Consider the following 24,783-nt stretch of genomic DNA (forward strand, 5'->3'; position numbering starts at 1 on the left):
GGTGGAATCATGTAATATCAGATTCATAGATGCTGGTTTGATCAGTTATACACCATTGCTTAAGTACTGTATCTTGGTCTTCCAGTGTCTTCTTTAGGGGAGTTACTTTAAACATCTCCACTTGTTTATTCATATGGGGAGTCGGGCATCCCCAGTGGAGGGAGGGGCTAAGGATGCAAAGTGGCTTTGAGAGGGTATAATTTTTTTTTATCTTTGATGTTTTCCATCTTGAAAAATCATTTACAGAACTTTTTCGACTGTCCTTCAGTTGATTGGCTAGCCAGGATGGATATTTTGCCTTAAGAGTTGTTGGCTTTAAGAGTATGTCCAGTTACAATAATTTTCTTTTATAGATAGTGAATCATTTCAGAGGTTACTGTTTTAAGATAACTTCCTTGTATCTTCAAACTTGAAAGCCTTGGAAAGCATTATCTAATAGGCTCAACATATAAGAAGAATCTAATTTTGTTTTGGGATTACTGTATTTTTTGTGCAGCATTAAATCTTTAACAAATTCTGATTTTAAGGGCAGCAGTAAATCTTGAACAAATTATTTTTAGGGCACTTAATAAAATAAGGATGCATTTTAATTGAGATACAGCACTGCTTAAAATATAAATATTTAAAATTCAGTTAAGTTCAGACTAATGGTAATGGCTATGCTTTAAACTGAAATATGATTTTTATTACCCAATAAATATTGAGTTGTAAATAAATGTTAAAAATTTATTACAGTGCTCAGTTAGGTATTTAAGAATTTCTTTATACAAGTACAGTAATTCTCAAACATGTTGTTTACTATTTAATGGTGTATGATTAATCTGCCTCTCGCTCAAGGAATCATAGGGAAAGTAAATAGTTTGTTCACAGAAAAAAATTTATTTATAACAACAGCCCAAGAGAGCAATGCTGGAATGTTTGTATCTCGAGATGAAATACTTATGTAACTCTTGAAACATTGTCCGAATAGGAAAAAGAAGAAAGAACCTTTCAAAGCATCACTTACTTGATGCAGCGCTTGTTTTCATATTTGGTACATGTTTGTTTATTACTCTACACCTAGCCTTAGGTGGATTCATTAAACTTAAAACTTATGTGCCATGCATACTTATTGTCCAAATCACTGACTGAAAAACGACAACGTTATTGGAGGAATATCTGTGTTCTAATACATTAGTGGAGGAATATATCTGTGCTCTAATGTTGGAGAAAATTATTTTTGTTACAGGTATTTCTGATTTAAACCAAATGTAAAATTAATTCATATCTTTTGCTGAATGGTGGTATCACCCACCCTCTGTAATAGTATATTGTTTCAGATTTGAGAGATCTTTCACTACAGTGTTACAGCATTTAATTAGCTACCACTGAAATTTATTAATTGTCAGGATCATATTCAAAACATTAAATAAGACATCTCTCAAAATTAATTCTAATACTGTTTAGTTTTGCTGTCTATCATTAGCAAACAGTCTCAACTGAGATGTGCTGAACTGTTGGTGATTTAAGACAACTTCACACTCTTATCTGTCCCCCTTTAGTATTGGTGCTACCCTGTCGTTTGTCAACACATTCTAGTTTTCTTATGCGTGTCATACTATAAAATTATTGTTAATAGAGTTAACATTTTCTGTAAATCAAACTGCACGCTGTTTTCGAAACCCTCAAAGTGATATTGTCTTGCCTACAAACACTGCACTTCTTAACATAAGATAACTGCGCTGCATTGCCAAGGAGAATAGTACTACAGTTTACTACATACTTTACTGTTTTCAAGAAGGCTAAAGTAATACTTTGGTGATTTGGGTATCGATAAAAATAGAACGCTTCTATTGTGGAGATTGTGAAGATCATAGGTTGTGTGATACACTCAAGGTAACTGCAATATTAAAAGGTCTTTCAAAAATATAGGACACCTTAAAATCTTCATTTGCGACGAACAGTTGGTTGATGCTTAAACAAACACACAATATTTTGGAGGATAAACAATTGAACATATAAAATTTGTTCTCAGTGACATAAGATTTAAAGGACACTCAGTGATGACAACTCTTGATTCCACTGGAGTGCAGCAGCCATTGATGTATAAAATGCATTATATACAAATATTTAGAGGCATAAAAGCCTTTGTCATATCTGTCTTTTTGCATTACCATGAACAACTTGATTTTTTGGGATTTAAAATTCTACACTATAAAATTGGATAGGAATAAAGGATGCTAATTGTACATTGCACTGGAACTCGAGTCAGACTATTTTCCTTCCTTACAGACAACCAACACACGTTGAATAACATTAAACTGATGTGGAATATGACTCGATATGTTGGAAATCACTTTTACAGCAAAGCTGATTTATTATTCACTTCAAGGCACTTCTTTGGAGTTCTCACTATGAAGGGACTCTGACTGTGTATCACTTTGTTGTAACTTTGGGGGAATGATTCCCTCTGGTGACGGGCAGTATTTTGCCGAGACTGGCCTGCTCCTGTCTTGAGATCTATTTATTAAACTGATGCGACGTGTGACAGCCTCTTGGAAAAAGGAATTTTCACTAATACTCCTCACTAAAGTTGATAAAATATACTGACTCTCCCGTGGTATGTTATGAAGTAGAGGCATTGAACATGCCACACAACGCATGCGACCCCTTGTCCTGTATTTTGCTCTTCTTAGTACTACAGGTCGTCGGACAATAGATTTTTGTCTCCTAAAGCCTCCCACAGCCCCTGGTAGGCCAAATTCTAGAGAAGTTGGCCTCTGTTCTGGAGGTGAAGGCTTTACATCCTTGTAATGAGATAAGAATGAGGTGTCCTGATAAACTGTTTCCAATAACTGATCATCGCTAGGTGCTGACATACTTGTTTTAGTAGACAGATTATCATCCTCAACTGTTCGCCACATGAAAGCACATTCATCCTCTACAATTAATGGGGAAATATTTTCTGAAGACTCTACATTTAACACTTCTGGAAGTTGTGATAATTCAGCTTGCAGCTCTTTGGCAAGCTCTCCTTCTAGATCTTCAGGAAGGCCCTGATCTCTGCTTGCCTGCCTGATATAAGGTCTCCATGTAATGACAGGCTTTTTCTTGACTGCTAGTTTAGCTTTGATTGAAGCAGGCAACCTGAAAGCTCCTTTTCCTTTAACCTTCACCTTCTCATTGATGAACTCCTCTTCATCGACACCATTCATATCTATTGCTAAACTATCACTATTATCAAAGGTTCTCCCCCAGTTGGATATAGGTAAGACCATGTAGTCCAGTTCATCTAGTTGTTTTTCTTTAGTGGGCGTGTCACAGGTGGGTGTGGATGATGCAATGCCCAGGCCACTAGCCAGACTTACCTTCTCCGGATCCGCGGCAAGAAAACCTTGATGCGAGCCAATAGCCACAATAGCGCTCCCAATACTGAAAGGGAAAAATAAACAGCTAATTATTGTCATTCACAGAAGACATAAATTGCCTTAAATAGCTGCAATAACATTGCCAATACTGAAAGTACAGTTGTCATTCACCAATTGCATTCCAAATGCAGAAAAGGAAATGAATCAAGCTGTCATTATTTGCTAAGGATGCAAATTACTTTAAGTAGCCACAAAACCACTCCCAATTCTGAAACGAAAAGCAAGTACAGTAGTAGTTTTTCATTATTTACCCATCATGTAAAATTGCTTTAAATTGGCACAATGGGTGCCCAATTCTGAAATGGAAAATAAAGTTGATTGTAATTAATTAGCAAAGATATAAATTGTTTTAAATAGCCCCTTGAGGTTTAGATGTGATGGCTGAATGAATGGTTCTAATTAAGTGCTATTTTATGAGAAAATGCACTACTGTACTCTGGTAGAATGTTACAATTTTTACTATTTAAAAATACAGCATAAAATTTTAGCATCTCAAGTGCATACTTTCAAGAGGAAAAATTTACTGAAAAATATTTTAGCAATTGGCTAGATATACTTCTAGCCAATTTTATGGGAGTAGACCATGACAATACAAAATGTCAAAGAACTCAGACCAGTGATATGTTCAGTAACAGAAAATATTTGCTTTACTAATGACAGACACACCACGGTCATAATCGGTAAAATCCCCACATGGTGGTAATGCCATCAGTGCACCTCATGCGGTGCACTGTAGGAATTACTTAAGGTTCTTTGCAGCATCCCTTCGACCCCTAGCTGCAACCCCTTTCATCCCTTTTACTGTACCTCCAGTTCATATTCATTTTCTTCCATCTTTCTTTTCCCCTTCTAAAAATTGTTTCATAGTGCAACTGCAAGGATTTCCTCCTGTTACACATCAAACCTCTATATTGCCAATTTCGGTTTCAGCACTGAATGACCCCATAGGTCTCAGCACTTGGCCTTTGGCCTAAATTCTATGTTCTATAATCAGTAAAATTGAAGGTTCTGATTCACCTGCTGAAGAACGAATGGGCCACTGACCCATATGTTGTATCACCTCTGGAGCCCCTTGTTAGGGAAAGCAGAAATTAGAGTGATGAGGTGGATTTTGGGAATCTTCCTGCATGAGAGGCTGGAAAATGAACAAATTAAAAGTAATGAAGCAGTCAAGATTACTGATAGAGTTGAGAAGGAGACAGTTTGGGCATGTGGTACAGATGAGTGAAGAGGGCTTGTTTGGAACTTGTCAGGAGTATATGGTCAAGAGGAAGGTAAAGGATTAGATGGCATGATAAAGTGAGGGAGGATTTGGCAAAGGGTTTAGCAGAGGAAGATGCTATTGACAGAAATAGCTGGACAGGACACATCACAGCAACCAACCCCCTAGCTTAAGGATAGCAGTGGGGAAGAAAATATCAATGGATTTATATATTAAGTGAAGAAGCAAAGCTAAGCTTTAACCTCAGACAAAGTCAGCGAGACTGACAATTCTTCCTTTTTATTTCCCAAATTATCTAGCATACATAAAATGAGTGCTAGCATTACATTGAGAAAGTAACAATCCTAAGGAGTAAACTGAAATTGAGGATCAGGTGAATGATGGGTCAGAATGTGTTAAGAACAGGAGACTGTGATATGTAAAATTTTCAGGTATGGCTAATACAGAACCACTTATGCAATGAAATGTTTAGAATGCTGAAAGATTCTTCTTAAAATGCTGCACAAAAGGTTGGTTTATGATGTCGAGATTGAAACAAGTTTTCAACCATATATGATAAAAATGTAAAGAATAACTGGTGTTTAACAATTTTTTACTCCACTCCAGCCTGTCGGGTAGGACTCTGGGTCCTTGGTTAGGTTATGACATCCCTTTTACTGTCTGTATGGCAGTTTTTAGATAATGTACAATAGGATCAAAGTGGAAGGAAACCCAGCCCCCTGCCCTTTCCCCCTTTCATGCCCACTGTGTTTGCATTCTAGATAATCTCAGGTGTTCACATTCAGCTTCAGAAATAGGAATAATAGTCTTTTATACATCAGTTTTGATCTCCAAGGTAATTCAGACAGGAAATATCATAAGTTATATAACCTTAGTATCTCCAGTATTGTTTCCACTCTAAATATCGCTGTTAGAAAGGAGGTTCGAGATAAGGTTATCCTTTGTCACCCATAATGAATCCCTCTGTTCCCTTTAGTTTTATGTTTACATGAACTTTTTCCAATGCAAAGTTGTAAAACACCAGGTTTTATAATATATTCCCCATCCCCCTGGGTTCATAGTTTGGTAGTGCTATCAGTGTTCCTCATGCAATGCACTGTAGGCATAACTTAAGGTTCTTTGCAACATCCCATCTTCCCATAGCTACAACCCCTTTCATTCTTTTTACTATTGCTCCATTCATATTCTCTTTCTTCCATCTTACTTTCCACCCTCTCCTAACAACTGTTTCATAATTATTTTAAGTGCTTAATGACCTCATAGGTTCCAGTGCTTGGCCTTTGGCCTAAATTTTATATTCCAATTCCAATTACCGTATATAATATAAACCCATCCATGTTTCCAGTCAAACAAAAAAAACACATGACCCCGTCTGGTTGGACCTCTGGAATAGTAGGACCACATCTCTTACCCCTTACTACCTGCAGTGCCAATTCTTCTGCTGGTGCTTCTGGAGACTGGCTGAGACCTGGAGCTTTCCCGACGGCCATCCTTCGGAGTAGGACTTGAACCTCCATCTTGAATAAGGACGTCATCAGGTACACTCAGGCTTCGTTGCTCCTTGCTTGCTGCTGGAAAAGAGAGGTATATACTTCGGTTATTGAGCTATGTCGACATGGATGGGCCATAAATATCTCCTTCATACAAATTGGTATTAATGGACATAGAAATTTATTATTTTGAGTGATATAAAAGACGATTAGATAATTTAACTATTTTAAAATTTCACCATGAAAGTTAGTTTTCCTTAAGCATAAAGGATCTCTTCAGCATTGTAAAGTATTCCATATTACTTCAGATACTCTTCTATGGGGCTTTTCTTTATGATTACAGTACTTTCCAGGTAATGTTAATTTTATGAAGACTACTTTGAGTCCTTTAACTAATGTTAAATGTATTTAAATTTTGGAACCACACTTGAAATTCCATGTCTTCAATGTACTGTACAGATTTTTAAAAGATCCAACATGAGATTTATATACTGTATGTATGATATATAACTCCTATCTACTCACTAGTACACTTTGAACAGCTGTTTTTATTCAGATCTCTAGTCTGGAATTGCTCAATTTCATATTGTATGAAACATTTAAAATGATTATCAGGGTTGGTAGGTCCAATATTTACCCCAAAATGGTTGGGTTTCCAGTCCTATAAGGAAGTAAACAGGATTTAATGGAAAGAAAACAATTATATCCTAAAACTGTAACGTTTTGAACTACAATTTTACATCCAGACACAGTATATATGGTTTCATTGGTTTGTTTACTATTCTAGGTGCAACATAAGAAAACACATGAATAATATTTTGTAATTACACCCTACTATCTGTTTGCACCGAAAGAGTTTACAATTCAAATTTTTTCACAATACAGTAATGTTTGTTTACTTTAAAGGAAGGATGAGCATCATTTAAACACTAACACAAAAATTAAGCATAAAAACAGAAAAGCAACTAGAATAACTACTTTGCTACACCAAATAAATAATGAACAGTATTTCTGGCAGGCAAACACAAAAAAGTATATGACTGATACAACTAATTTTGAAAAAAAAAAAAAAAAAAAAAAAAGAAGTAAAACTATGTACTATACAGAACATGTCATGCAAATATTAAAAAAAAAATCAAGAAAGATTAATCTACTCTCCCGAAGCTAATAGTGATTCACTCACTTCAGTTACTGATCCACAAGTGACTTCTGGGTCAACAGTGTTTTTGTTCGGTTTTGGAGGCTCTGTCACGGGATACTGGATGAGGTTGCTGAAGGCAGAGGGTTTCCAGAAGGGCAGGCTAATGAAGACATAAATGTAACAATTAAAAAAGGGTTGTTCTTTCATCCCTCTTTGAAGGGTTTCATCAACAAAACTAGGGCTGGAAAAGAAGCTTTTTTTTTTTTTTTTTTTTTTTTGAAAGCTGTCATCTTACTTAACTGATCAAATCAGAAATAGACGTTATGGTACACTTGGCATCTAAACAAGCAGATTGGCTTCATCAGCATGATGGCATGATTAAGTTCCTAAACAATTACTCATGATACAAAACTGGACCACACTATAACCATATCTTCGATAAAGAATGTCACTAAGACTCCTGATATATAATCAGTTATAACAATTCTTTAATATCACAGAACATTATGAAGTAATAAAATGCTGATATGGTGATGATTTTGAAAATGATCAAGCACAGATATACAGCCTCCGGAAGTAACTTTGGCAAATAAGTCATATTCATTTGATACATGCCAGCTCCTAGTTTTGATGTATTTGGGGTAGGGTGGTTCAATCCCTGTTTATTATTACAGATTATCAAAGCCAAGGAGGTTAATGCAAGGGATTAAAGAAGGACGAAGAATAGACAACATAAGTTAATTTATTACCAATTTACTTCTTTGCCAATTAAGGAAAGAACGAGGAGTTTTGTACCAAATTTTGTCGATGTAACATCAACAGTACTAAAATTTTGTAAAACAAAAGAAATAAATTTACTGTACTTTTCATTTTAAAGGAAGATGTTAAGGATATATTAGCTTTCCGAACAATTAATGGCATTTTTAGCATATGTAATTTGTAATAACTTGACTGAGTAGTTTATCTATCCATGCTTTGTTAACACTAGGCCTGTATAAATTATCAATACTTTATCTTGTAAGTTATTCTTGTAAATATGTGTGCAAATATCATATATACAATGAAAAATATAATATAGAAGGATGCTCCTAAAATAACAATGAAAATATAGTGTCGCATTGTTGCTACAATCTTTATCCCTCGTCAAACACTATGAGATGCTACCCCTGTTGAAATGTTCTATTTTCTTTTGCCCAAACATATTTTTCTGCAGTGTTTCCATCTTTCACTAATGTACGAGTAAATAAGTAAAACTAAAATTCCAGCAGTTCTTGTGAATATTGTTAATAATATAAGGCTCTGACAGTACTGTACTGTTCTCTACTTTTTTTCTGCACTTTCAGTAGGTATTGTGTCAAAATGTTACAATATGCAAAGAAAAACATAAAAGTCTGTGTGTAATTGCTAGGTATCCCAGGTTGATGTTCCAGGCCTGCCCTCCCCCCGCCTCTCTCTCTCTCTTCTATGTCAAAGGGAGAAACATTACTTCGACCATAAGCCTATTAATCAGTGTTTAGATAAACTACAATTAAGTCCCTTTAATCAAGCAACAATACTTCAGACTTTTTAAAATGTATAAAACTTCTTTTTTGCAAAGTTTGATGGTGTGCTCTATATAGCCAAGTTTGAGGAATTTATTTCTAACCCAATATGTAAACTTAAAATACATTAAGCTGGTTACCCATTCCTTCTCCACGAGGAGACGTGAATAACCCCTCTAATAATTATTCGAACCCTATATTTCCTCTTTGAAGGCTATTTTGTTTCCTACTTGATGGCATTTTGTGATGATTTCTCAATGGTTCTTGTTATTAGTGGTTGTTTGATATTTATTTCTTCCAATATCATGATCTCACAATATCAATTATTGGTTATAAGTTGAATCCTATTTACCTCTTTATTCCCCATTTTTTCTGATGCTGTATTGAGTGAACCTCTTCACCAAAAGTAGAGAAGACCTATTACTGGCAGTTGTAGGTCTCACTGTAATCTGCTTGAGCATTCAGGCATCATTCAACATTTATGAGTTTAAAGTATACTAAAGTTCAGACATTTTTTTCTTGTACTGGAATAACAAGGAAAGGGGATTTTTCCTAACTTCTTACTGTCATGGAACTCAAAACTGCCAAGAAAAATAGACACAATATTCTACAATTATTGTGCCAGTACACCTGATTACTGGAATCTAAATTGAACTGTCTTCAAGTAATCTTCCCGTTGGGGAATAATGCTAACAGTGCACCAAGCTGTAGGCATTACTGTACTAAAGGGTGTTTGGAGCATCCCTTTAGTCCCTAAGTAAACCCACTTTCTATTTTTGCTTCCTTCTTCCACCTTGCTGTCCTGCCTCTTCATTACTTCTTACTCCAGCTGTGAGAATTTCTTCCCCTTTCACCTTCAGAGTTTGCACTTCATCTCATTTGCTTTCTGGATCTTTTTATCTTAATGTCCAACCTCTCCTGTGCTTGGCTTTGTAGCCTTAAATTTCATGATTCATTCATTCAAATAATCTTTGTCTTCCAGCAATACAACTGTGGTAACTTTGCATTTACATATTTAATGTGAGGTGAAATTTTAAAGATGTTTGATGTGCAATGATATGTTAAAGCAGTGCTCTCAAAAAATTTCTTTTTACCTGAGCAATCTCATGAAGATGAGGCCAAGACAGACCATAATGAAAAAATGACAAATGTCAAAGAATTCTCTTGCATGCATAATTTTAGCAGATCATACTATGCTTCACAACTTCATTCTGTCAACCAACCAAGGTGGCAAGATATCTTACAAAGCCTTTCTCATTGTATTTATTACTGGAATCCTGCCATTTCCTACATCGTGATTGTGGCAGGATTGTTTATCTGCTCTCTCTCTCTTTGTTTGAGAATCTATCTTCATTATTCAATAGGTCATCAGTACAAAATGTGACAGGGACCATAACAGTAAGATATCGCTTCAAGAAAAATCATCAACCAACATGCTATACCTGTCAATCCCATGAAGACAATAAACCTCGTAATATAATGTTTTATGAAAACCAAAACAAACACCATGCCTCCGGAAAAGGAATAATCCAGCCAAAGCCAGGCACAATACTCTAAGGAAGACAAATATGGTCTACCAGTTCTAATACCCAGCCTGAAGATGCCCCAGCAATTGTATGGAGATGACTACTATGCTTCTTTCCAAATGGATTTGACATATCCAAAGCCCCATCATTAGGCATTGTAAGAAGAGCCATGATACCCTATCAGTGAGGCTAGACTTAATAACCATGATAGACATAACAAAGTGCCCAGGACAGGTGCCAACTACACATCCATCAGGTACTGTAATTTATAAAATTAATCCTCTCTGAATGTTGCTCTGACTGTGTAAGAGCATTAGGAAAGCACCTACCCAGAAATGTGTTTTCCCTGAGAGTGGCACTAACAATCAGGACTACCCCCCTATGGACATAGTGCCATCAGAATACCCTAAGGAGTCTGCCGGTCAGGTGGTCATGGATGATATGGCAAATGACTCTTTGACCATCACAAACTCATAACTGGTGTGAGCAAGTCTGGTGCCAGCCAGCTGGTAACGAGAGCTGAAGATCATCTGAAGAAAGCATCACTATCACCACATTACATTGCAGCCATCACATTAAGTAGTCTTCAGTTCAGCTAGCTAAAAGCATCGATCTTTAAGTGGCAGAACCTATCTATTGTAACTAAAAACCTGAGAGTAAGTGAAATGAGTTATGCTATCTCTTTAGGCTTTAAAATAATTTCCAGACCTGAGATCAATTCTTTTCCATTTTCCTTACTGCAAATTCATTTTTTTCCCCACTGATGGGGGTAACTAAGGGTTTAAATGGTTTCAGCCTTGCTGTTGAAGTTAACTTACTGGCTGCTCCTTGAGCAAAAGCCCATGCTGACAAAAGGCCAGATTTATCTCAACCAGCTACTGCTGTACAGTAATTGAGTCCAGCTTCAATCCTCAATGAGATCATGCTATACGTTGAGTTGTGGCGAAACATTAACACAAAATTCTGCATTAATGTACTTGAATGTTTCCTCAATGAACGATCATGACTATACCACCACAGAAAAGTTGAAAAACTGAGAAATGTAATTACAAAAATTCATTAAACAATCTCAATGAAATAAAATAACAAATACACATGCATTAATGTTTACTACACTAACTACCTGATATGATTTTTGCATCTTTGTATCTTTGTAACAGAGGAACGTCAATATCAATGAGCATAATTATAAAACTCATGAGTCAGCCACCCACTACAACAAATTTTCTGATATACAGTAGTATATCCACATAATTGGGAATTGAAAATGATCTTGTAACAGTCATGTTCTTAACATCAAAGGGAATTATCCTTTACATGCATTCTTTATTTCATAAATATCAGTATCATTTTAAAAATCGTATTGGAATTGGTCACATATTTCTCTCAGGATTTTTGTCTTATTTATTTTTCATAGATTTTCTGTCTGCAGGGATATTTTTTCTAGATGGTTTCATAAGGCCACTATTGTACAACTAATCGTAAGGCATAATAAAATGAGTTAGTTGGTTGTACTTCAAAATGAAGATCTAAAAGGATTGCCTCCATTTCTAGAACTAAATTTTGTTAGACATACTCCTAACAAAATGAAGGAAAGTGGGAGTCATACTTCTAACTAACAAGGCACAGTTGTTAATAAGAATGCACCTCTAATAACTGGAAAGTGAATTTCAATCTAAGAAAATAAAAAAGAAAAAAGCTCTAAGAAACTGTTGATAGGATGGATGGGCTTCAAGGCCTCCCCTCCCCTAGAACTACACAAGATTAGTAGGCCTAAGCTTTCCAAAAGGGTCCAACTACCTCTTACGGTGTCAGGGTGACTCCTTACACGTCGAAAGTTTCTCCGGATTTCTTTGGCTTCTGCTTTTATGTTCCTTCCAATCAATCCTGCTGGGCATTTTATGACACAATATTAAATGAGCATATTGTATCCTAGTTTGGTAACATTTCCTCTGATGAACATCTTCAAAGTAGCTCTACAATCAACCAAAATAATGAACATTCCAAGTCATAGTGTTTTCAAATAGTAGTTGCTACATGAAACTCAGCTAACTGGGAAAATATTTCATTTGTTCAGCAACTAGCATGACCCTTTTTCGATGTGATTACAAAATTTCTACTTCTCCTGAAACATTGTTCCATGTGTGTTAACAAAACAAACAATAATGTCAGTACAAGACCATAAACAAAACAAGGTTATGACTACCCTAATCTTATCTGATAATTTAAAGATCCCCAAAATATACCTTTCGTCCAATACACACCTAAATTCAGGCTGCTGATTACTTAAGTCTATTCTGCCATCATGCATTATTTCCAGCACAGATAAAGAAAATTTACAGATAAAATCTGTAACTAGCTTAGCTATTCAAATTTCTTTTACTGAAAGTTAATGTCCACTGTAATGTCATATTGGCATTTGTAATGAAAAGTTGCATATCAAATGAAAAATTAGAACATTTCTCACTTTATAAATTTCTTGAAGATGCAGGCTTACTACAAATGCTCTATTGGATGACTCGCTCTCCATTTAGATACTTAAAGTCAGTGACTGGCAAAATTTCAACGAGTTAAAAGTCTTTCTGAGGTTAAACATCGTGAGTAAAAACTATATTAAAATACTGTAACCCTAATGTTAGAAGTAAATCTAAAAATCTGGTAAAAGTTTTGATAACATCAATGTTTCTAGACTATTATATTTGCATTCGAAATATTTATGTACTGTACTTGAAAAAGGATCAGTATAGACAGTTTAAAAATGACTTGAACAAAGCATTAGGTTAGTGAAAATCTAAATGTATCCCTCAATAAGGTATAAATATCAGTCATGTATAGAATATTAGAAAGTGTTTTTTCAATCATGCTAATATGTTACAGAACCAAACATGCCGTAAGGGCACCTCATAATCCATAATCTTTCCAACTCATGCGGTCAAATCACAACTGTGAAGTCGGTATCGTAATTATCTTGTAATTTTTTTTTCTTTAGACCTTACCGTGAGCAGCAATGTTGGTAAGCGCAAAGCTGAGCGAAGGAGAAATGGGTTGAGTGAGGTGGGTCGACAATCACAATGTTTTTACTAAAGGAGCTTTCCCTGTTTGAGGAAACAGTCGCTTCTCCTCAGAGAAAAGATTGTTTCTGGAACCACCAATGAGCTTCATTATCTGACTACAGGTACCAGTATTATGACAGTTAAAACCCACCTCCTATGTTGCTGATGGAAGACTTAACAGATGGCATCTGGGAGGCAAGATTACTTCTGGGGTTGAGGCGGTCCTCCTCCTCACCCTCTTCTATGATATCCGGCAGGATTAGATTCTGTTTCTCTTCTGGGATTCTGCCAGTACAAGATATAGACCACCAGGGTGAGGGTTCTTCAGGCATTACATATCATGAGAGGGACTGATAGGAAAGGATTCTGGACACTGGGAGAATAACGACAAAACATGGAATGAATGCTTCTGCAGGGAATGTCAAAACTTTAAAATTTAAAGAGATAATGATGAAACATTTTGCCTTTGAGAAGTTTAGTAAGGGGCGAGGTGAAGTTTTAGAGATCTTTGATGTGCAATGATATGTTGCAGCAATGTGCTCTCAAAAAATTGTTTCCACATGTCTTCAAATAGGCACCTGGTGACAGGGTGATTTTTTGTTGTCCAAGATTTCCTTAATCATCTGTAAAACTATATGGGATCATTTGAATTGGCAATTAAAAAGGTTTTCCACAAAAAAATTAGCAAAACAAATACATAACTAGTGAATTATAGACGAATAGCAGATGCACATAGAGGCAAGACACACTGGTTTTATTCAGTGTTTCAAGTAATTTGTAGTAAATTACCGAAATAATTCACAAAAAAAAAAAACTACAGTAAACCCCCGTATTCGCGTTCTCATGATTCACGGAGTCACGCTTTCGCGGGTTTCTCTGTGGAACATATCTAGCCATTATTCGCGGAAAATTCGCCCATTCGCGGTATTTTTCACAGAAATATTCACTGATTACTGTATTTTCATATAATTTTCATGAATAAATGCACTTTTTGTGATAAAACTATTAAAATACTCAGGTATATGCATTTTTACAGGATTTTTCTGTTTAAACTATCAAAATGGGCAGTTCTAAGTGTTTTTAGAGGGGTTTTAAGTATTCGCAGATTTTAGTTATTTGCGGGGGGTGGGACGCATCCCCCGTGAATATGGGGGGTGGGACGCATACCCCACGAATACGGGGGTTTCACTATTAATATTCAAAACTATTAATATTTTTACTCATAACCATGTAACATCTTTGAACAGATAAATTAACCAAAATGTTTCAACAGGACTAATAATACATGAATATAAGTAACAACTGTATTTTGGTGTCAAAATACACACAACCTTAATGGATGCCATTTTTGATGACTGACAAATATGAAATGGTAAAGAATCTCATTCCTCTTTTTTTTTTTTTTTTTTTTTTTTTGAACAACATAAAATCAACCCATAATGGTCCCCTGTATTTATGCTCTGGCTGAAGCTGGAGGGTGACTGTTTCCTTAAAATGACAGTTACAGGAAGCTTCTGAATAATTAGGTACAGTACCTCTAATATAATGTACGTCATGAACTGTTGATGAGGTCTGAAATCTGCAGTGTGCCTTACAAATTTAGTTAAAGGATTGTTTCTGCAATGCAGCTTAAAAATTGTTAAAAAAAAGGGATGTTTCTGCAAAATACATTATGACATTATAAATTCATAAAAAAACTAAAACTATGGGTGTATTTTTATATTGAAAGACTACTTAAAACCACTTTTTCCTTTCCAAAATTAGAAAACAATAAATGATAGAATACAGAAATAAAAACTGTATTACCAGTCTTATCAAAAATATAAACTAATTTAGAAATAGTAAGACAAAATACCAGCTAAATTTTTCACTACAAACCCTATCTGCTTATGCCCAGCCTTTCATTCATCTGTTTAAAGTCCCAGACACTCCAATCCTGGAGGAAGATGAAGAAGATAATCCACTGCTACAGGTGACACACCGATGGTGCTAAGATACACCACATGTCCTAAGTGGCAAAGTTCAACTTATTATGTGTTTGCCAACTTTTCTGCAACTAGCAGTGATTTCCCAGCTCCAAAATTGTGCTTGAATTGCTTTTCACCTTCATTTCCGAATTCATTTCGCCCATTACCTCTTTTAGTACAATAGAAGATTTCAGGAAATTTACAGTTGTGTTCACTCTCTCGAGACTTATCACCAGGATGGAGGCAGTCAAAAGTCCTTTTTGTTTGTAGTATATACCCTTAAATGGTTTTTCTTTTGTCACTGATTTTATGCTTTTCCATAACTGGATTCTAATCTGAAAACATTTTATTTTCACTTGATGATGGTTATCATCAGCTGACCTTGTGCATGTATATAACTCATGACTATTAAATGTCTTTGTAACTGGTGATGTGATAGCATGCCTTTTTTTTATCTTTTCTTTTATGATTGGAGCACCTGGGACCTCAAGCAAAAGTATGAAAGCCTAGGCTAAAGTGATTTGTGTAAAAATACTTTAAAAAATGTTCTAATAAATATAAAATTCTTATCGAGGAGGACTTCAATTTCTACCCGGCTACGTTTACTGATCTTTGAATGTGTTTTCGGGTGTATCACCAACCTTGGCTTGATGATGGGAAATAAACTTTCTCTTTACAATATACACATATCAAAACACAGCTTGCATACTAAACTCTGAGCACCAGCAAATAATCTACCTACTCAAATTTGTCAATTATAGGTCTTGGGATTACTTAATATTACCAGTAATAAATGTTGGGGTTAATTTAGAACTGGGGATGATCCTGAGGGAAAATTCATGTTCTAATCTTTTTCCTACCTGGAAATACTTGACAGAGGGGCTCAATTCTTCAAGATAAACAGTAAACACTGTGATGAGTTTTAAAAATGACAACTGGAATGATTGATGCCAAAACTAGAGACTGTTTATAAGCCTCATTGTAAACCTAAAGGTATGAACAATGAAAATGAGAGTAATCATAACAGATAACAAAGAACAAAACAAGAGAGAACTCAAGGAAAAACGACATGAGGTTAAAGGACATGGTGGCAGCAATAATCCTGACTGGCACAGTGAACTTTGTGAAAATCTTCGGCTAATCATAGTTTTCTCTCTCTCTCTTTTCAAAGATGCAGATCATAATGCAAGTTATGTTTTCTAAAAGCTTTGCGCAAACTTATGTGGAAAATGTACATGGGGAAACGCTATGAAAGGGCAAGGTGCCTCAGACAACACACGCTTATATGAAGCAAATATTACTTACTAGACAAACGGAAACTTGAAGCATGTTGTTAAGTGATTAATGCTTAAATCTCAGACTATAATTAGACAATCTTACTATAATTACTTGAAAAGGATACGTAAAATAATCAATAAAGTATCTGAGCCACGCCAGTATTAATTGGCTTAAAGGTAATGATTACAGTATTTGACAAATGAGAGTACCTAATACATCAATATTTGACAGAGATAATTTGAATACTGACTGGCAGAGCTCAGAAAAATAAAAACAAATGAAGTGTTCTCTAAGTACACAAATAAAAAAAAAGCTAATCTACTTGCAGAGCATCTATGATCTACCAATTCTGTACAAGAACATTTTTGTTTCTACTTACACCATATTTGCCACCGACCCTCTGTAAGTCCTTTTCTTGAATTCTGCTGAGGCCTCGGTGTAAGGCAATACAGGGCTCTCATCATCGTAGAAAATGTCCTTGGCCAAGGGGGGTGTTCGAATGAGTAAGGTATCTACTATAAGGTACGACACCTGCGAAGAAGTGTGGTACATTAAGATTCTTGCATGTTTCTCTCGGTTCGAAGTCATTCACATAGATACACTGTGAGGCTAGTTTTCACTAGATTTTTCATGCATAAGTAGGAACAGTAGGGAAACTCACAAACATACACATAAATGCTCACTATCTATCTATCTATCTTCGTTATATGAAGTAGAATTTGTACAACTGTGCTCTGAGGGCATTTTGAAAACGGGAAAAATAAAAGATAAATTATTCCACATAATGAGGACTAACTACATGGTTAACGCAGGTGAAACAAAGGTGTAACTAAGGTCTATCTGCTACAAGCTGTTCTTGTGATTTTAGTACATTAATTCAAGTTTTTCATTGCTAATTATATTAACAACAGGAATCCACGCGTATCAGTACATGAATGGGTACATCCAGCCATAATATTAATGTAGTATGAACCTGATCGAGCCATATAATTAAAAGAATGATATACGGACAATGCAAACTTATACTAGTGAGTTACCTTCATGTGTCTGTCGATGATCCAGTTGAGTTCAAAATCCTCATCATCATCACCAAAGGGATTGATCAGTTGCTCGGCCACCTGGGGATGTGTTCAATGCTGCATTAGGTTGCTGGTATAACAGCATTAATGGCATAAAAAATTTGACGAAGAATTCAGTAAAATCACCACCCCAAACATTCTTCGAAAAAATAGGGGGCGAAAATTCTCCCTGATGTTATTTTTATAATTATATATATATATATATATATATATATATATATATATATATAAATATATATATATATATATATATATATATAAATTTCTGACTCACGTCGGGATCGAACCCAGGTCTCTCAGGTGGAAAGCAAGGGCGTTATCCACTAGGCCATACAAGTCTAAAGGAGTTGGAACCTGAGAGCAACTGCACCCAAGGAATTACCTGGGCAAGCTAACTGCTTGCATACCAGCGAGTTTTCCCCAACTTCCCGACTCAGCAATGACCCAATAGACAGCATTTCATTCGAATTATCCCTTCTGAGTGAATAAGATAGAAATCATCAACACACAATCACGTGTGGAACAGAAATAAATTTCTGACTCACGTCGGGATCGAACCCAGGTCTCTCAGGTGGAAAGCAAGGGCGTTATCCACTGGGCCATACAAGTCTAAAAGAAATTGGAACCTGAGAGCAACTGCACCCAGGAATTACCTGGGCAAGCTAACTGCTTGCACACCAGCAAGTTTTCCCCAACTTCCCGACTCAGCAATGACCCAATAGACAGCATTTCATTCAATTATCCCTTCTGAGTGAATAAGATAGAAATCATCACCACACAATCACGTGTGGAGCAGAAATAAATTTCTGACTCACGTCGGGATCAAACCCAGGTCTCTCAGGTGGAAAGCAAGGGCGTTATCCACTGGAGGCCATACAAGTCTAAAAGAAGTTGGAACCTGAGAGCAACTGCACCAGGAATTACCTGGGCAAGCTAACTGCTTGCATACCAGCGAAGTTTTCCCCAACTTCCCGACTCAGCAATGACCCAATAGACAGCATTTCATTCAATTATCCCTTCTGAGTGAATAAGATAGAAATCATCAACACACAATCACGTGTGGAACAGAAATAAATTTCTGACTCGTCGGGATCGAACCCAGGTCTCTCAGGTTCCAACTTCTTTTAGACTTGTATGGCCTGGTGGATAATGCCCTTGCTTTCCACCTGAGAGACCTGGGTTCGATCCCGACGTGAGTCAGAAATTTATTTCTGTTCCACACGTGATTGTGTGTTGATGATTTCTATCTTATTCACTCAGAAGGGATAATTCGAATGAAATGCTGTCTATTGGGTCATTGCTGAGTCGGGAAGTTGAAAACTCGCTGGTATGCAAGCAGTTAACTTGCCCAGGTAATTCCTTGGTGCAGTTGCTCTCGGGTTCCAACTTCTTTTTAGACTTGTATGGCCTAGTGGATAACGCCCTTGCTTTCCACCTGAGAGACCTGGGTTCGATCCCGACGTGAGTCAGAAATTTATTTCTGTTCCACACGTGATTGTGTGTTGATGATTTCTATCTTATTCACTCAGAAGGGATAATTCGAATGAAATGCTGTCTATTGGGTCATTGCTGAGTCGGGAAGTTGGGGAAAACTCGCTGGTATGCAAGCAGTTAGCTTGCCCAGGTAATTCCTTGGGTGCAGTTGCTCTCAGGTTCCAACTTCTTTTAGACTTGTATGGCCTAGTGGATAACGCCCCTTGCTTTCCACCTAAGAGACCTGGGTTCGATCCCGACGTGAGTCAGAAATTTATTTCTGTTCCACACGTGATTGTGTGTTGATGATTTCTATATATATATATATATATATATATATATATAATATACTTCAGTTGAGAATGGATTCAAACAAATTGTTTGTAGAAACATGTCCAGTTTCACGGAATATATAAGATTCCCCTGAAATTCATGCTGTCTGCCCATATACTTTTCTACCTCACATGGCAAGACAGTAGTACAAACCTTTCAGGAATTTATAAACAGGCTACTTAAAAGTTCAAAACATTTTTTTAAAAATACACTTCACTCTGATACGTTTCCTCAAAGTCACAGTCCAATTAATGCTAGATCCTACCTTGAGAAGACCCATGTAGACGAAGAACTGCAGGAGAGTGAAGAAAGGTATATAGAGATCAATTTTGAGCTTGGACAGAGGCTGCGTCCTGTCCACGTACTGTCGTCCAACGATGGCTGCCATGAAAAAGGCGTAGGTTGCTATGGTTACGACCTGCAATGGAGTAGACAGAGTTTTGAAACTGACCAACACTGTCTTAATGCAATATAATAACAAGACAGTGTTTTGGTTCAATATGACTCATCATCATCATATACTAGGCATCTATGTGACGACCTCAGTGCTTCGCAAGTGTGATTTGTAAACAACACATAAGGATGAGCTTTTTAGGGACAAATCATTGTGCTAATCCTCTCGGGCGTAGAGATGGGAATAATGTAGAAAATATCTTATGATATTAGAAATTAAATTTAAGGTGAATAAAGTCCAGGCTGGGTTCACATTCCAGTGACCACAACAGCCGCCCAGTTGGGTCATTAGGCATCTTTCATATGCTGTGGGTAAGTAAGGCTGCCACAAATTTTGAAGGCGGAATCAAGTATTTTTCTTCCTTTTTCTTTCTGCATTAAGCAATATGCAAGAGGTTTAAATCATGACAGAGTCTAAACGACGCATGAAAGATTCGATTAGCGAAATCTGTTCTGAAAAATTCTGACACTGGTTAGGCCAGTTTCAAAATCAAACTTGAAAATATTGTATAAAATACAAGGAAAGTAGCCATTCTGGCTGAGAACTGATGAAGACTTTGGAGAAGGAACAATTAAACTCTTACTTCCCAAAACACAAACTTCAGTATTGTTCACTATTGGTTCTTTCACCTTTTCGTTCATCAGTAAATCGGTGTTCGAAACTACTCCTTTTCCCACAGTTGCTGATGAATATGTGAAACTATTAAAAAGGTTCGTTTCTGGGCTCGAAACTTTTCCTTACAGTGCGTTTATGAACTCGAATTCTTTAACCGTTGCTCGTTTATTACCGCAAAACCTCATATTTCTCAATTTCACTTAATGAACTTTTCGCAGCAAATAAAAGATTTCTTAGGACAGGATCTGGTACAGTAAATTTCTTGTGCTGTTTAGGAAAGGAATTTTTTCACTGTAAAGTATGTAAACTTTGAATATCGAACAGACTCCGTCAACTAGCAACGTTAATTGCACAGTAGCTGAAAACATGACTTAAGAAAATTCGGTTAAACTTGGGCACTTTCAGCCATTCACTGCTTAAGACAGTGAAAAGAGGGAGTTGGAGTGGCTGGACAGAAAGGCTGGGGAAACGAAGCAGAATGGAAGTAGAGTAAAAGGCTAAAAGTAGATACAGCTAGTGGCCGAAAGCACGCTGGAAACGACCTTAGTAATACCTTCAGAGCACCACAGGAGGTGCACTGACGGCACTAAACCTCTGCGCGGACACGCTCCTTTGGGTTGTTTAGATGTACTTTAATTTCAGGAGTCAAAAGCGGATGGTGACCCACACGGCAGTATACTGACACCTAATATACTATTATGGTTGTATAGGCAGTTCCTTCAAGCTTTGTGATCTCACTGTCTAAGCAATTCCAATATCTTAAGAACTATTCATGAGGGTTAGAAATTTACTCACAAACAGCCTTCCAAAAAAAAAAAACACGAAAACAATAGAAATATTGCTGCTCTATCATCACATTCTCAAAGGTCGTTCATGAGGGCTTTATACAGTTTTAATGAAAGACAATAAATGACTGTTAAAATGGTAAGATTGCCTTTGCTAACAGTTTACGTCTAAATCAATGGCACAAAAATACAGAATCAGATTTTCATTGTCCAATGACCCTACATAAAACTAAAGTGATCCAATGACCTTTTCTTTTTGGAAATATCAAGTTTGACTTAATTTTTACACTTCGCTAGATTGCTAAAACATATTCCAGATACTGAGGTTACAAGCAATATCAATTAGGTGACTGAGAAGCAAAACAAATTGCAACACTACTGTAATTGGGTTAAGACGAAATACAATGTTCCTGAAATAAAATAAAAATTAAAAGGTGATTTATACCAATAAGGACATACACGGGGACAAAACATTAATCTTATTACAAGTTAATCAGCAAAAATTTCCACAACTTTTATTTGCCGTCAACACCAAACTCTGCAAACGGGAAGATGGAGATCATAATTGGCCATACAACGGTGACTTTTAAGGTTTCGAAGATGAAAATGGAACCGGGGGGAGTAAGTGTACCACACTAAGTAGCGGAAGGGAGGGAGGGAGGGAAGGAGGGGGAGACAGAACGACACTGCAAACAGTAGACTGGAAACCGAAGTGATGACTTTCTTACAAAAGAAGGTAAGTCTCAGAAGACGAGAGATGAAATGAAATGGATATGGACTACAGGAATGTCTATATATTCTTGGCTGTGTATTTATGTCTATCTGTTAGATGTTCTTGTAGTTACTGATGCCGGGAGAATATTAAAGCAATGAAGGCAGGTAAATAAACTATATTATAAAATTACAAAGCATACACTACTCCTTAATGCAAATAATTCTCATAACTTTACCCTTCAATATGGATATGAATTTAGACATTCATCAAATATTGCCCAATGTTCTGCTGGTCTCCTGAATTTTGCTTTATGTGGTTATATATAAATTATATTACTGTAAATGGATTTTTGATAGAGATATTTGGTGAGATGAACGGTGAAGCTTCATGCTCATGTAAATGAATGGAAGCATATGAGAATGACCCTAGTAACTGACCGCCAAATAACTTACAATCTATCAATCAGTCAATCTAATGTGAAGTGTTAGCAACGGTATTAATGCTTTAGAAATAATTGGGCAAATAAGAAAAATTTGTAAAACAAGTGCAGATGATTTGTCTTTCATATGTTGTCAAATATTATGAGATTTAGAATATTTTTTTTCTGACTATGAATTGAAAATCTTAACCTACATGATTTTTCTGTGGAAATAAATGCAATTGGAGGTACATCTCTGCGAATAAGGTTCGCAAACCCGAACAGACCATCAAAATACTTGACTAGACAAAAAAGATTGAAGACGAAACATAAATCTCGTATTGTCTAAAGCCTCCTCGCACAAGCGTGCATGTATGGCTTATCTGCTTAATGACTCAAGTGATTTCAGCTCTGCACTGAATATCAACAAATTTCTCTACATATTTTTTTTTTTCAATTTTTCACAGAACCCATAACTAGCTACATCTGTGGAGAGACTGCAGATTTTTTTAAATGCCTTTCTTACAGTAAAATAAGGATTAGGCTTATTTATTTGTTTACACAAAGAAGTTTCTAATTAAAGAATACATAAGAGGAAAAATTATTAAAAGACGCGAGTCAGATCCGCTACAATTTGCGTTTACATTCCGTAGACTATTAAGAGGCTTCAAGCATTTTTTAAATTATAATAATCATACATTAGGGAATAAAGATGACTATGTAAACAGGCGAAGAGGCAGCACTGACGAAAAACAATAACAATGTGGATGCACAAAAGGGATTGGGGATGAAAAGAGGTGGGGATGGGATGGGATGGGGTGGGTCTGGGGTTACGTGGGTCACTTAGATGCAGCAAGATATTGCGTGATAATTAATAATAGGGAGCCTACAGTACCTGAGTATACACGAGCGGCAGGCTCACCCAATCGTAACACCAGAGCATGCCACATTTGGCTCGGAATTCGAGAAACTCCTGTAACAAAAGGGTAAAGTTGGTTGGGGGGATTCGGTCGGGATGGAAAACAAAAAAAAGAGTGATGTCATTAATGAAAAAAAATAGAAAGAGTAAAAGGAGAGATTAAGAGAGAGAGAGGGAATTGTCGTAAATGGTGCTTTTTGGATGTTTGAAGAAGATCACCCTACCTGAGTGTACACAAGTGGGATAGACACCCAGTCATAGCTCCAGAGTAATCCGCATTTTTGTCTGAACTCATTGAACTCCTGGAAAGAGAGGACACACCTCATGTAGAAGGGACTGCCAGCCAGACAGTTTCGATTGGGGGGTTGAGGGGTGAGGGGAGAAGGGATGTAGGTCTTAGGGGTGAAGGGTTAGGTTAGGCAGCTGAGGGATCGGTTAGAGATTAGACTAAAGAAAAAGCGTTGAATCCAGGGATAAGTGAGGTGCATCAAACTGCTCTAAAAGAAAGACTCATTGCAAGCAAGCAAGCAAGCACAACGAAATGTTACTGCTATTTTAATAACAGTCCTGAAATTAGAAAACATTTGCAAAAAGAGGAGACTTAGTGCACAACTCTGTCAACAGTCACTTGTGTGTGACCGTTAATTAATGCAGGAAAGAGATTGTCATGTTTAGTTCTGAGGGATGGTGTTCTCTAGTGAGATACTTTATCTATTACAATGTCTGATTCATGCTACCTGTTGTCTGAAGGGCATTTTGTTAGAGCTGTGACAGGGTAAGTAAACATTCCGTAGATGAGCCCTTGAGCATATGTATAGACAAACCATAGACGCTACGAGAAACCTGACTGTTAAAGCTTTATCGTTTTTTAACCAATAGATAAGAACGAGGTTTTTCCTCACATGAGCGAATTGCTTAAATCCCTTAACGATTTTTCTTAAAATCAGGTCAGATCTGTTCATCGTAGCTTTTCATATCCTCTGCCATATTTGAAAAGTAATTTCAACTTGCCTTTGGAACGTCACATCGCTTTATGATGGTTCATGACTCAACTACAAATTTACTTAAGGTATAATAAAAACTTTGATCAACTTGAAGTGTATCATTAAAGCGTCGGTAATAACAATGTCAATAGCCTTAAAATGTATCAATGCACGAATAGCTGCTTTGAAGCGTATCATTAAAACGGCAATAGTAACATTATACATGGCCTTGAAATATGTCATTAAAATGTCAGTAATTGCTATATAATAACCTTGAAATATATATGCAAGGCTATCGACATTGCTACTACGGATGCTTTCATGATATATTTTAAGTTAATCAAACTGACAGAAATCCTGTAAAACTAAAATTTTAAATAGTTC

At 36.4% G+C, this 24,783-nt stretch overlaps 1 protein-coding gene across 13 annotated transcripts in view; it reads right to left on the minus strand.

Moving 5' to 3' along the window:
- Positions 1-859: 859 nt before the first annotated feature.
- The window catches only part of LOC136829446 (bestrophin-4-like), a 103,416-nt gene continuing 79,492 nt past the window's right edge, over positions 860-24,783 (minus strand). For 2 of the 13 annotated variants that reach the window (XM_067088083.1, XM_067088093.1), the window contains exons 5-12: positions 23,641-23,718; positions 19,776-19,928; positions 17,663-17,743; positions 17,005-17,156; positions 13,532-13,665; positions 12,128-12,217; positions 6,041-6,200; positions 860-3,411 (exon numbers count right to left, since the gene is read on the minus strand). In XM_067088083.1, the coding sequence (XP_066944184.1) occupies positions 2,367-3,411; positions 6,041-6,200; positions 12,128-12,217; positions 13,532-13,665; positions 17,005-17,156; positions 17,663-17,743; positions 19,776-19,928; positions 23,641-23,718 (1,893 nt within the window). In that variant the 3' untranslated portion in view covers positions 860-2,366. Of the gene's footprint in view, positions 3,412-6,040; positions 6,201-12,127; positions 12,218-13,531; positions 13,666-17,004; positions 17,157-17,662; positions 17,744-19,775; positions 19,929-23,392; positions 23,471-23,640; positions 23,719-24,783 lie in introns of all 13 variants that reach the window. The other 11 variants (XM_067088086.1, XM_067088094.1, XM_067088088.1 and 8 more) reach the window with 8 other exon arrangements.

The sequence above is a fragment of the Macrobrachium rosenbergii genome, chromosome 44, assembly GCF_040412425.1.
Source record: "Macrobrachium rosenbergii isolate ZJJX-2024 chromosome 44, ASM4041242v1, whole genome shotgun sequence".
Taxonomy (NCBI): domain Eukaryota; kingdom Metazoa; phylum Arthropoda; class Malacostraca; order Decapoda; family Palaemonidae; genus Macrobrachium; species Macrobrachium rosenbergii.